This window comes from Rhea americana, unplaced genomic scaffold, assembly GCF_003343005.1.
Source record: "Rhea americana isolate MKP2758 unplaced genomic scaffold, rheAme1 scaffold_26, whole genome shotgun sequence".
In the NCBI taxonomy this organism is placed as follows: domain Eukaryota; kingdom Metazoa; phylum Chordata; class Aves; order Rheiformes; family Rheidae; genus Rhea; species Rhea americana.
In genome coordinates, this window is record NW_028186379.1 from 3,215,550 (window position 1) to 3,230,398 (window position 14,849).

At 36.6% G+C, this 14,849-nt stretch overlaps 1 protein-coding gene across 1 annotated transcript; it reads left to right on the top strand.

Annotated features, from left to right (window-relative positions):
* The first annotated feature begins 554 nt into the window (after window positions 1-554).
* On the top strand, window positions 555-12,832 carry DAZL (deleted in azoospermia like). Its single transcript, XM_085307630.1, has 10 exons — window positions 555-686; window positions 958-1,049; window positions 2,577-2,628; window positions 5,524-5,590; window positions 5,930-6,063; window positions 7,445-7,522; window positions 9,041-9,091; window positions 11,007-11,111; window positions 11,888-11,986; window positions 12,779-12,832. Exons 1-10 carry the CDS (start codon window positions 648-650, stop codon window positions 12,830-12,832), a joined length of 771 nt encoding a protein of 256 aa, XP_085163756.1. The 5' UTR covers window positions 555-647.
* Window positions 12,833-14,849: the final 2,017 nt, after the last annotated feature.

Consider the following 14,849-nt stretch of genomic DNA (forward strand, 5'->3'; position numbering starts at 1 on the left):
AAGTGGTCAGATTAATTGTTCTGTGTCCTTAACAGCCAGGCAAAGCATGGCCAATGGCTAGAAGCATTCATTAAGGAGGGTACAAGAGTAAGGACTAGATAGTTCAGAGTGCCCTTGATACTTCCGTGGTGTTTTAGTTCTTGCATATACTTCTGTAAATGCATATTAAACTGTATGTGGAGTATAGAATGTAGTCTTGTGGTGAATAGGAGATTGCATGTTGTTTGTTCCAAACAAAATTACTGTTGTCTTCAGCAATATCATCTGTGCTCTGCACTGAATGAATCTGTAACTTAAGGGCTGTGACATAAAGCTTTAGGAGCTTTATTACATATCTACAGACTAGGATTTAGGAGCTCTATTACATATTGCAAATTATATAACTAGTTACTCAGTAATCTTAACATGCACTGCATATACAAAAGAACATTATCTGTTGCCTCACTCATTTTTATGTATGCATCATACATACMTATAAAGATGCAGACTTTCTAGTGTCTTAAAATATACTCCAGTTTGACTGAAATATTTCTGTTTAAATTTTTTAGTCTGCAGACGCGGAGGCCCAGTGTGCAAGCATCTCTCGGGAGGATAATACCCATTTGTCAGCGACCAGTCAAGGATATGTTTTACCAGAAGGAAAAATCATGCCAAATACAGTCTTTGTTGGTGGAATTGATATAAGGGTATTTGTATATACTTAATTCTTTAAGATACATATAGTGTACTTCAGTGGGAAGGAAACGGGAATTTAATTTCTGGAATGGTTCAGTTGAGGTTTTTCTTGTCTGTCATTACTAGTGTTATGGCAGTGTGGATTCAGGAAAGAATTTTGGAACAGATGAGTAACTTTGGTTCTTACTACAGTAGAAGATGGGTTTAAGAAATGGTTCTTACTGTTTTAAATCAATTCAGTTGAATGTTTGTGAAAGGATTTAAGACTTTTTTTTTTCCTAGATGAATGAAACAGAAATTCGAAGTTTCTTTGCACGGTATGGTACTGTGAAAGAGGTGAAAATAATCACTGATAGAACTGGTGTTTCCAAAGGGTGAGTAGAACATGAACATTTACTTTTAGTTGTTGCTTGTGTGGACATAATTCTRTTGTAGGTGATATGATGAGCAGTTACTCATCAAGAGAGTTTGAAATGCTTAAGCCTTCTTAGCAGTAGCTGATTTGCTGTAGTAATGAGTAAGAGCTGTGAAACTTAAGTCTAGACTGATCCTAAATCTGTATAATTTTCTGATGAATGGTCTGATTTTCTAACCTTAGTGTATCTATTCAGGGGAAATGGAGTTATTGTCATTTAACTGGTGGAAAAAGCTTGAAACTTGTGATGCTTGTATGGACAGATCTTCCTTGGGATGAAATACTGACTTTGTTATGCAACTATCCTGGCTATTAAAAATCTGGAGAGTTCAGTTTTGTAATGCTGGAATGATGAAGGGAGGGTTTATTCAAGGCAGTTTGATTGTGCTCTTCTGACAGCCAGGGTTGGGTTACTGATCAGACAGCCAAACTTTCAGATAAAGGGTAAAACCAGAGAGCAGTTACCAGTTGCAGCGAGTGAAATTCCAGTTGGGTATATGGGAAAAATCTGAACTGTGACAGTGGTTAAGTACTCAGATGATGGTGCTTAGGGCATTATTCAGTTGAGTTCTGTTCACAAGCTTTTTCAGCTTTGAAGTTAGCCCTGCTTTGAGAATGAGGTTTGCCCTCTGGAGGTTTCTTCCAGCTCTCAGGTTTTTCTATGATCCTATGAACAGATGTTAAAGTAAAATTTCTTTTTTTTTTTCTAGGTATATGCAGTAATGCCTCCTTCATAACCCTTGCAAATACTAATGTGCAGTTAGCCAGTATACACTGRCTTTGATTATTGAGGATGAATTGGGGCAGATTTAGCTCAGCTRGTTAAGTGTGTGGTGTTTCTAATGCCAAGGTCATGGGTTCAGTTGCCCTGTGGGCTATGCTGAGGGTTAGACTAGATGATCTCCAGAGGTCCTTTCCAATCTTACCATTCTATGATTCTGTGATGATTCATTCAAGCTGTTGATCCTGTAATGCTCTGAAAGGGAGTATTATCTTCACTTTACAGTCTAGATAATTGAGTAGTGGAATAAATTGAAAGCCTCTTCAAGCATAATGTCCTCAAATCATGTCACTGTTTCCATATCTGCTTTCATCTAAACTTTGCAGCAAAAAGCAAATTTTGATGAAGCTTAATACTTCAAAGGTTTTTGACATTGTAATCTTAGTAATATCAACTGTAATGTTCATTTTGAGAAGCTGACATGGAAGAAAGTCTTAAATGTGTTTCATATTATTGTAGAATTAGGTGTCTGATTGCTTTTTATCTGACCCAAAAGGATATGCTGCTAGTTAGCAGTAGATGCTGTTCATGTTGATCTTTCTTTCAACTTAGAAGTTAAAGTATTTCAGGCATACAGTAGTACTCTTGGCACATAATTAATGCTGTTAACTGGTCTTGTTCAAAGTAAGTTAGCAGCTAAAGAAGCAAATGAAAACCTGGTTATAGAGTAATCATCTGTGTGTTTTTTTTTCTTTCCCTTTTCAGGTATGGTTTTGTATCCTTCCTGGACAATGTGGATGTTCAAAAAATAGTAGAAGTAAGCTATTTATCTCTAAATTATCTGAAGAAGTTCAGCTGTGAAGGCTAGAGGTACATTCAGAGGAAACTGAGCCATGTGCTATATAGAGCAAATAAGGAAAGACTTGAGACTGCCAGGAACTAAATTTGCTAAAAATCATTTCTAGTGTTGTGGTAGAATCTCTGTATTTACTTAAGCCGGAAGAATGATGAATATGCTTCTAACCTTGACATGCTTGAAAGTCTCACGTCGTGGTCTTGGGTGATTCTCATTCATTGGCACTTGAAAGCTGCAAGATTTTTAGCCATTTCTCATTTCTTTATTGTATGATCATCATAGAGCTCTTGTGTTTATRGCAGGTAGAAAGACCTGTCAGTATTCTTAAGCATAAGAGTAATGCAGTAAAAGTAGTTAYTAGTGTTACACTTCATTCATACTTCCAACTTCTGGAATGGACTGTTTTCTCAAGGCAGTCAGGCATTTAGACATTGCCGTGTGTTTAAGTAGCTTCTTAGGCCTGCTTGCCTGTGAGATGCAACTGTTAATGTTATATGGTTTCTTTGTAGTTCGCACAGGAGATAAAGGGTAGAACTGTTCAACCTTTTTGCACTTGGAGTTCAGTATTGGAGAAATACCATTTTAAATACAAAGATTGGCAAGCTATAATTCAGATATTTGCTTCTGGTAGATTCTAGCAGATCATAAACCACTGTTAAATATTTGTCTTCCCTTTTCTCCCAAACTTGAGATGAATAACTGTAAAAATATAATTTGAAGTATTTTCCTCTGGAGTCTGTGCATCAAAATTCCATTTTCACTATTGAATAAACAGTCTTTCTGAAGCTATTTAAGACAGAAAAGCAGAGCTGAAAGACGACCCTGGACAAGTGTGCTAGGCCTGGATCTAGTATTCTGTGATAAATTCAGGAATGTTTCCTGGTASTACACCTCTTCTGATAAAAGGTGGAAGAGAACCCATTTGGACAACTGGAGGGCAGTGAAGTTCAATAGCAGATTCTTGATTCTTATTGGAAGACTTCAAAACCTTGGTTTTTGATAACACTTACAGATCACTTGCTGCAATCCACTTCTGATTCCACCTGTAATTCCATGATGGTCTAATTCCAGAAAACCTGCTGGCAATACAAAACAAAAAGCTACCTTCTACTTTGAGGGGGGGCCTGGCTTCCAGCAGCTTTCACTTTTTTTGAGTGAAAAAGGTGGTTGTATAGTTCTGGCCACAACAGGACTGCAAGATCAGTAAAAGTTCTGTTGAACTGATACTGGTAATTTTGCTGATCCAAGCTATTTTTTCTTCCCCTTGCCCCCATATTTTATTCTAGATTGCTCAGTATGAGAAGATGATCAAATAGGACACTGTCTCTATATCACTAAGTTGTTTTGATGTCTTATTTTACAATAAACAGTAAAATAAATCTGCTGTTGTCTGAGACATTTTCTTCTGGAATGAAAATTGGAGAAAAAGCTTAGTGAGGTGTCTGTTATATTAGCAAGTGTGTACTTTTCTTCTGGACCAGGAAAGTCTGTAATGTGTGGGAGTTCATCTAGAATCTTTGATAGCATCTAACATGGTGATAAAATAGTATTAACTGAGGGCAACTAAAATTCTTTCCTAAYCACCTTAACTCAACTGCAGCTGAGTGCCTCTGAAATAGTGTAATGCACCTGCTCACAAGTCATAAATAAACATTTTCCTGTTTACCATTTGGCAGAGGGCCATGAGGTTGGACCCAAAGGTGGACTGTCCTCAGAAAACTGTCCATGCAGAACTTTCTGAGGATTTACCTTGGAGTTTTGCTAAATATGGTTAAAATTCTACTTCAATGAATAATAACTTAACATCTAGAATATAAATTATTATAGAATAAATGTAATGTTAGAATATCTATATTAGAAAATAGACTATACATTGTTACTATATAACTATCAGGATTAAGGTATATAATATGATTTAAGTTATGCATTAATATTATACATTATTATAGAATGTATTAGAACATAAATTATTATTATACAAACATTTCATTAACATCTACTTCAATAAACATTAATGTCTTTAAATCCTTGTATTAAATCTGYACTGCAACTATAAATTGCAGTTTTACAGAGGAAAAAGTCATACAGGCCATCTTATAAAAGTCAATCCAAATCAAAATGTAAGGATGTTTTGATATTCAGCCTGCCTACATTAGCAAATGCTCTTCTAAATTTCAAACTACATAGACAATCTGGCTGAAAAACAGAAAATTCATTTTCTGCAGAGCAGTTGCTTGAAATTTTCTATGATGTCCCCAGACACTGCACTGGCAAAATACTGCTCAGTCATTGATCCTTGAAAGCCTGAAATCTTGCCTTCCTGGTGTAATACCCTTCCAACACCCTCCAAATGCTTCCAGTAACCTCCTTGTATTAGGTTCAYAATCTTCATATTTAAGTTTTGCTCTTTGATGGTTAGGAAGTATGTGGAAAGGAAGGTGAGTAGTCTTAGTATACTAGGTTTTGGAGGACACTAGACTTCAGTTGCTCTACAGCCTTAACTCTACTGAGGCAAGGATGATAAAACCTATGTGCTTAAAACAGAAAACAGGTGAGGCTGACTGACAATAATATGTAGCTTAAATTAGTTGTTGTATGTGCTGCCCTTAAGGAGAAGGGTATGTATAAGCCTGGTAAGTCACTCAGTAAGTAGGCAGGTGGGTTTCAGCATTGCAGGAGGTTAAAGATTAAAAGATGTAAGGTGTTGAGAGGTGGAGAAGAGAATGGAGGCTATGACAGTAGAGCCTGGGTTGAAAATAATTGTGGGCTAGAACTATAAAGTACAGATTTTTAGAACCAAATGAGCAAATGACCCACCTCACTGATCAACAGCTTAAAGAATAACTTGTCTTTCAGTCGCAAATCAACTTTCATGGCAAAAAGCTGAAACTTGGACCAGCAATTAGAAAACAGCAAAACTTGTGTAAGTACTTACAAACTTGGATCACAAATTTACTGCTTTTTTTTTTTTTCTGAAAACTTTTACATTGATATCCTTGCAAGTCTGCTGTAAGGTGTATATTAATTACAATTAAAGTCCTGTTTAGATTTCACTGCTTGTATGGTGGTGTAAAAACCATCCCAGGCTGGCAGCACAATCCCTGGCATGTTCTCTGCAAATACAGTGTAATTGATAAATTGAGTCAAAAACATAAGATACTTAGCAGCTGCTGCTTATATAGTGTGGATTTAAATTATTGATTAAAACAGTTGATTAAAAAAGTTCTCTTAATACATTTTTTTTTCCTTTGCCTTAAACCAGGTTCTTACATGCACCCTAGACCTTTGGTTTTTAATCCTCCTGCACCACAGTTTCATAGTGTGTGGAGTAATCAAAATACAGAGACATATGTGCAGCCTCCAGCTGTGATGAGCCCAGTAACTCAGTATGTTCAGGTAGGGCTGTTCGTGCCACTGATTTGTGAACAAGTKCAAGCACGTACAACTTACAGAATATGTTTTGGGGGGATTCTATTTTTATCCTAACTGCTCACTTTCCTAATACCCTCCCCAATAAAGATTACTGCTTCTGATTTCAACCACAGATGCTTTAGAAGAATGCCAGCCATCCTGAAAAACTTACTCAATCTCTTCATAAAGCAGAACACAGTAAAATCACGTATTTCTTATTCRTTTTGAGAATGAGAAAACTTGGAAGATAAAACTAGAATTTAATCATATATCTGTTCTTAAATGATGTGATCAGTCTTATAGACGCTTATTGCACATCAAATGCATATTTACTGTAATGCTGCCCTGCCTCACAGGAAGCCATAAACTTTATAGTAATAGTTTTAGGGGATTTGATTTTTTAACAGTTATGGAACCAGAAGCTGACTGTGGTATTCCTTATTTTTCCTACTAGTTAGATTTTTGTTTCTGCATTCTTCTCTCTTTGTAGAAACTGTTATGGCATCTGTTAAGGCTGTTACTAATATGGGACATATGTCTGTAGGACATCGCTTGTTGATACTTGAGACTTATTTAGGCAGAATACTCCTGGACTTCTTGTGGGTTCTGTATTTTGAATATATGTAGGAGGTTCTCTAGATTATGTGTGTGTGTTGGGGGGATTGTTTGTTTTCATGTCAAGCCTGTGTGATCTGGTGATAAGRGGTAGCATCAATTGCAAGATTTTTGTTTGCTCTCTGGCAGTTGTAGAAGAGCAAACTGCGGTGATTCAGGAAAATACTCTTTCCTAAGACAGAGAGCTTGATAGTAGCACTATTGCTGATTATGTAAAGTAGAGGTAGGGGGGAAATAGTTTGGAGGAAGCAGTTCTCTTAATGTGCTTGAATGTGCCTTTATTCTGTGAAGCARCTGACAGGGATCTAAGTTAATATATTGTTGATGCTTAGCAGTAAAGAGATGCTAGGAAATCCTCTAAATTCTGACACTTTATTTGGCTCTATGAAACTGATCTTTAGGGTGTAGTCCATTATTTTGTAGTAAYTGGTCTAGTTCAATGTATTTTATGAAGTTTGTTGGAAAATTCATATTTCAGAAGTGACTTAAAAGATGATTGTATACATATGCAGGATTTTTAGGTGTGTAACGCATTAGAATCCCACTTGTGAATTTGCTTTTATGGTATGAAGTGCTGAAGTTCCATTGGAAATCCAGAAGGGTTGTAAGGTTTTCTGTAGAGACACTATTCTGGAATAGGAATTTTAATGACTACACTTGTAAATTTTTCCTTGCTTTCTAAATGCCTATACAAGAGGTATTTTTTTATTCTTGCCTCAAACTTGCATTAAAGAAATGCTTTATTTTACAGACATATCCATACAGTTCACCAGCTTTATTGATCCAGCAACAAGTTCCAGTAGGCTATCAGCCAGCTTACAACTATCAGGTACATAATTGGATAAATTAGAATAAAAAGGTGATTTAGTGTTTACCTTCTTCAGATCCTTTAACAAAAAATTAAAGTCAGATCTGTTTCATTGAGTGTTGTTGTCTTGAACAAGTATTGAACACTGAAAATTTAGCTAACTATTGGTTGTTACTTTAGGGGATTTCATTTAGAAATGGTTTTACCTTTAAATGGTAGGAATTTAATAATGCCAAATGAATTACCAGCAGGTAGCATTTGTTTCAGGAGATCATTGTATTTAACCTGTACTTTACATCTGAGTGCCACAGATGTGTTGCCTGAATCCTGGTTCCTTGATTATCTGTACTTAAACTCACTGAAGCACACCATGATTCTCTCTCTATATGTACACCTGGCAAAAGTTGCAAGGGAAATGAGTTCATAGAGGAATAGTGTGTGTCTGGGACTTATCCTGACTGATTATTCTGATTTTGTGCCAGGATGTGGATCAGGGCCTGTAAAATGCCTTTCACCCTGGTGTTCAAATCATGATTTGATACCCAAAATGTAAGAGCTTCAGTTATCTAGAATAAAGGGCAAAGTGAACAGCAATTGTTTAAATACACCTAAAATACTGTTTAAATGATATTTTACTTAATAGGTCATGTTTAAGTGACTTAACTACCATAAAGTTGCTGAAAACTTAACTTTCATTTTTGATCCTTAGCCAGCACTATCTGTTCAGTTACTTTACTCTGAAGATCAGAGAAGTTAAGTGCAAAATAGGAATGTTTGCTCATAAGTGATTATAAATGATTTCTTACTAAGAAATCTACTTAAATGTAGATGGAATGTAGTCCTTTGCTGTAATTAAATTGCTTCCATACAGCTCTGGCTTGAAAGAAATTAAAAGTAAAAACAARTTTAGATTTGAATACAATATAGTAAACTACAGCATGACTTAATTTGTAACAGTAAAATGTCTCCCAGGTTAGCAAAAATACAAAGTGTATTGGCTGAATAACACTTCCTCACTGTAAAGAGTTCTGCCTCTGTACACTTGATGTTAGTTACCTGAACAGAACCTGAACCTTATCAGAACATCACACAATGTGCTTTTGAACTCTTAAGAAAAAAAGGTCTAAGACGGTTGGGAAGTGACTTTCAAACTCCCAAGTGAAATGTGTGAATAGACCTATGTTGGGTTTTTTATGGAAACTTAATGGAAATAACTAAAGGTTTGAGATGCTTTGTCAGCGTGGTTGTTGTGAGTGCCTTTATTTTACTAATCTTTGGAAAAGTGATCTTGTAACTTGGAAGGAGAAGGGGGAGGAGGTACTTGAATTTGTGGTGACGATGATGTGACTTAAAATATGGGGTACACATGCAAAAGCTGTCTTTGTCTTGGTGGACCAGAGGCTGTATAAAGTAAATGTCCAAGTAAAGMACTGATGAATACAGACTTGCAAAACACTTCATGTAAATGTGACACAGAATAGTTGCTTAGCTTTGTAGGAACTAGTGAATAAAGGCTGACTCTTCAATTCTTGTTTTAAGGTTCAACCACAGTGGCTTGCTGGGGAACAAAGGAATTATGTTATGCCTCCGGTAAGATCACAAATTTTAACTTCTAAAGCTTTTGCKTTTCAGTAAGCATCAGCGTTCTGCCAGCTTGATACCTAAACACTCCTGTTTGTGCTGACTGGATGTGTATGGAAGACTGGTCGATATAGATTTGTAGTGGCTGAAAGAGTAGTTGTTTAGGATGTGCTATTTTATATGGTGCTTTTTAGGAGCTACCTGGCAGAACAGAACAACTTGCTTTGTGGTGTTGCCATACACTTTCTGAACAAAGAATTCTGGCAATGTAGTGTCCACTACTACCACACAGGATTGGTTCTTTGTGAAAAGTTGAAAGAAAGAATGCATCCAGTCATTTTTAAAAAATTAAAGAACTGTATCATCTTAGTGCTTATTTTTCAAATTCTTTGAAAAAAATCATAAATATGAAAGATCCCAGAAATACTRGCTCTGCAAGTAGTGGTGATTTTTGGTTCATTTTAAACCGTTAGTCAAGGTGTTACAGTCTGTAGATGATGCTGATGGCTTCTAAAGAAATCTGATGCTTTTTAACTTCAAGAGACATCCTCAAGAGATTCTATACTACTTTCACAGAGCCAGAATTGGTGCTTAATAAAAAAAAGTTTAGAAAAGTCTTAGTATTAAGCATTATATAATGTATTCTTTTGACATGGTATTTATTCTTTTYCTAGTTTCTGTTAAGTATATAGGAACTCTAATACCTAATTTTCTTCTGAATAGTACTTTCTTAGGCTAATTTCCAGCAGACATCTGTGGAATGTACAGAAGATGAATGGAAAAATGAAGAGAATGGAATTTCATGCATATGTGTTGCTGCCTGCACTCAGATCTGACAATTCTACTTCTCTGATCTTACTAGAAAAATACTTGAAAAAGCATAGAAAAAACATCCATGAACATCAGACAGCCATACTACATTACATAACTAAATGGTAGCAAGCTCAAGGTTTTTTAGAGTACATGTATATAATGGCTTTTATAAGACATTTTTGAACATGTTTATATGAGCAAACAGCCTTCCTAGAACTCTCAAGTTACTAAGTATGATTCCTTACAGACTAAAAAGGCAACAGCCATRTGGAGATAATGTCAAACCTTTGTCTCTGCTCATGCTTACATACTTWATAGATAATCACCGTTTGAGCTTGTTCCTGGAATGCCCCAGTTGTGTCCATACCTGCTGATGGTTAGAATGGTACTCAGAAAGGAAGAGTGTGGACATCAATAGCTTCTATATCTTCCCAAGATAGCTTAAAATTACAATTTTACTGTTGAATACTRTCTTTCAGGGAGTGTTTTGGTTGTCACAAATAACATTCTCAGAAGTGATAACTGAACAGCTGAAAACTACTGTTAAGTCTGGGTATATTTAGCTTCTTTCGGAAGAGAATCTTTGCCCCCGAAAAGTGAGAACGCCATTGAGATCCTGTCAGGAAACATCTGGAAGGATGCTCCATAAATAGTAACTGCTTTACCAACCTCTTAGCTGTTACAACAGTTCAAACTGGTAGCTAGAGCATTATGTAGAAGGCCTCATACATGCAAGGAGATTAAAGAATAGAAGAAAAGCAGTTTCTCAGGAGTGCAGTGGTGGTAGTTTGCTTCCCCTTCTTTCCCTTCCTTTTATCATTGACTTCAGTGATTTCTTTTTTGCTTGAGGCTACCTACTGTTTGTCTTAAATCTTTCACTTAATACCTTCATTGCTTAATGTGGGGAGAGAAGACATTCATTAGAACATTTCCCTTCTGGAAGGAAATAAAACTTCTTTAAACAAAAAAGGCAAAGCTGGCATGGCTTATGAGTAGGTGAAAAACAATGACCATGTAACTCTGAGATTTTTCCCAGTTTAGCTTGCAGAAGAAAATGTATAATAATATTTAGGTTTCACTTGCTAACTGCAGTTTTTCAAAAACTATGCAGGTTTATACTTCAGTAAGCTACCACTATAGTGAAGATCCTGAGTTTATACAGACAGAATGTGCTGTCCCAGAGCCYACACAGTCGTCTAGTAACAGTCCTCAAAAGGTAAATGCTTTTTCAAAATAGTAGAATGTAGATGGTTGAAAGCAGTGGAAACCTCAACTTCCTTTGTCACTATAAATTGTTCCCAGAAGTTCAGGCACAAGTTTTGGGTAGCTTGATAGAGAAGGCCTGTGGCTGGTATCTTAGAAATTAAGGTTATAGTTACTGCTTCAGCCAGCTGCTTAATCCACTACATCTCTGATCTGTTCGCAATGTCAAATCTCATACTGACTCAAAACGGTTAGTGCTTGTCTGTAGTGATGGGGGCTGTACAGTGTGCAATTTTGTGGTCTACTTAATGAAGTACAGCAGTGCATTTGACTGGCAGGGGTTTGTTTACTCTGAGAATTAYGGAAGAAATTGCAGATACTAAATAATCACAGGCCAGATAGCATCTCCTGTTATTTTAKGAAGATTTATTTTGAGTCTCAAAATAGCTGAACAGATAGTTTCCTTCCCTCTCTTTTGTGGAAGGCCATTCCTATGTTGATCAGTAATTGTCTTTTGAATTTGTTTTTCTTTTTTAAAAAAAGTTTGGTTTTGGAATAACCTGACAATAGAAAAGTGGACTAGCATGTTACTGAACAAAACTTAGTGTAAGTAATGTTTGAGAGTGGGAATATGAATTTTTGATGTTTAAAGATGAAAATTGAATTGCTGAGGAAACAGTACAATTGAGCAATATTGAATGCAAAGTAAACCTGTGACACAAATGCATTGCTAGTAGTGGGCTAATTAATATCAGTATTGTTGTAGATGCATATGTAACTGTATTTCAGAAATCTGTGGACAGGAGCATACAAACAGTAGTATCCTGCCTGTTTAATCCTGAGAACCGGCTGAGGAACACTTTTGTGTCACAGGAAGACTACTTCAAGGTATGTAGTGAAAGCAAAATTAAGTCCTTAGAACATAGCTGATCTCAGATACATTCAGTTACAGGATACTGAAAAGACAAAGGTACTTACATACACCTGGACTTCCATTTGGGGTGTGGTGGTTGTGTGTTGGGTCATTTTTTTTTTTTTTTTTTTGCTGGTGTTCTTAACCTTCAGGAGATACTGGTTCTGGTGGTTGACTCCCAGATGCTTAATGCTGGAAAGAAGTACTGAAAGTGAGGCATGGATTTAAGTGCATTAATAAAAGACTGTAAAATTGCAGCAACCTATTCATTTAGAGAAAAAGTTAGTTTTTCCTAAATAACAAACTGATGAAAGGGCAGCAGGTTATTCCCTRACCCTAATCTAGATTAAGTTCAATTTAAATGTTGAAAACAGTTGTTACAACTGTTTATACTTGGTGTAAATTTGCTACACTTAGTAAATCAGTCTAGGTCAGTAACTGGACGTCTAGTATCAACAGGAAGTTTTGCTGCATGTGTTCAGACTTGGTAGAATTGGAGTTTCTGAATCCTGAATAGTGTCTTCATGGTTTTTATTAGGATTTTAACATGATGTTTAAATAACTTTGCTTCTTGATTAAGACAGATGCATGAATGAGGCACCTGTATTCTGAAGCAGAAGCTACAGAATCTATATTTACTATCTTGGGGAGTAGAGTGAATAGAGTACAGAATGCCTCAATATACAGTATTTAATGAAACTTCAGTTGCTTCATTCCAAGTATTACTTATCAAAACTTTTTTTCCTGTCTCTGCTATCCTGTTCCAGGAGAGAAAGGTGCATCACTTCAGAAGAAGCCGAGCAGTACTGAAAAGTGTTTGATCAACAATGCCAAAGACTTTGAAGTACCTAAATTCATTATCTTCATGTTACTGCAGTTCAGTTTAAGATTTGTAGTATCATTGTGTAACCTTTTTGAAAAAGTTGCTTCAAGTTGAAGTTGGTGTTGATATTTTATCTGTTCCAAGATGGTTGTTTTTGTTTGAGCAGTTTAAAGTTGTAAGAGTTGCTAAGTTTGCATGTTCTATTACTAGTTTACATATTTCCCTTGCCTTGATATTGGAATGCTTAAATTTTTAAGAGTTTATATGGGAAAAATTCCTGGTTTACTTGATATATGTGAATTTTCTTCTGAACTTTAAGGTACAGTTTGTTGCATGTTACATTTAGTTTCTCTTAAACCACAATTTAAATATCTTAGTCACTAACGTTGACCACTTTACCTCTTGTAGCTTATGTTGAAGCAGTTGCTTGCCAAAGAGGTAGAATTTTAAAACTCTGCTCTTAATCAGTGGAACAGAAGACATCAAGTTGTAACTCAATTGAAGCCCTTTAAGTCCTGGTTCTCTTTAGGCTACCTAATCAATGTAGTTATGTTCATTAATGACAATTTGTTTACCTGGAGTCTTGAGCATTGCTATTTGCTTTGGGAAAGTAATTAAGAGAATCTTAAAATTCCTATATATGAGAAGATGCAAGAACATAATTAGCTATACTGGCTACTCAGTGGAGTATGCTTTTTTTACTGGAAAAATTTTAGCAATACCTGTATCTTAAAATTGTGAGAAAATGCTGCATTTAAAATATGCCTAGTTTTGTTAAATGATGCAAACTGTTAATCAAAGAATATTTGTAAGCATATTTTAATAATTATGTAGATTTTAGTCTTGTATTTTGAAACAATTAAAATATTTATTTTGACTTGGCTTCYTAACCTTAGTGACCTTTTAATGTAACATCTGTCAAGATATTTTGAGAAAGGCATACAGCATAATAAAGTTACTTGATACTACTGAAGATTTATTAGGCCATATGATAATTCCAGTTAATACAAATTTGTAGTACTGAATTAAGTTTGGTAATAAAACTTTAATCTGTAAGCATGTGGAGGAAAAGGTGATCAGGAGTAGTCAGCATGAATTTACAAAGGGGACATCRTGCTTAACCAATCTGATAGCCTTCTAGGATGAAATGTCTGGCTGGGTAGATGAGGGGAGAGCAGTGGATGTTGTCTCCCTTGACTTTAGCAAGGCTTTTGATGCCATCTCCCATAACATCCTCCTAGGCAAGCTCAGGAAGTGTGGGCTAGATGAGTGGACGGTGAGGTGGACTGAGAAMTGGCTGAAAGGCAGAGCTCAAAGGGCTGTGACTCTGCACTGCTGATCTAGTTAGAGGCCTATAGCTAGCAGTGTCCCCCAGGGATTAGTACTGGGTCCAGTCTTGCTCAACTTAGTCATCAGTGACCTAAATGAAGGGATGGAGTGCTTCCTCAGCAAGTTTACTGATGATACCAAGCTGGTGTCATCATTCAGTCAGTCATTCCTCAATGGTTGATGTACCAGAAGGCTATGCTGCCATTCAGAGAGACCTGGACAGGCTGGAGAGTTGGGCAGAGAGGAAGCTCATGAAGTTCAACAAAGGCAAGTGCAGAGTCCTGTACCTAGGGAGGAAAAACTCCATGCACCAGTACAKGTTGGGGCCTACCTGCTGGAAAGCAGCTCTGCAAAGAAAGACCTGGGAGTGCTGGTGGACAAGTTAACCATGAGCCAGAAATGTGCCCTTGTAGCTGAGAACAATGGTATTTTGGGGTGCATCAGGAATAATGTTGCCAGCAGGTCAAAGGAGGTAGTTCTCCCACTCTTTTTGGTCTTGCTGAGGCCACATCTGGAGTACTGTGCCCAAGCCTGGACTCCCCAGTACAGGAGAGATGGCACTATTGGAAAGAGTCCAGCATAGGGCTACAAAAATGATCAGGGAACTGGAACATCTGTCATGAGGAAAGACAGAGCTTGGCCTGTTTAGCCTGGAGAAGAGAAGACTGATAAGATCYCCTCCTGAA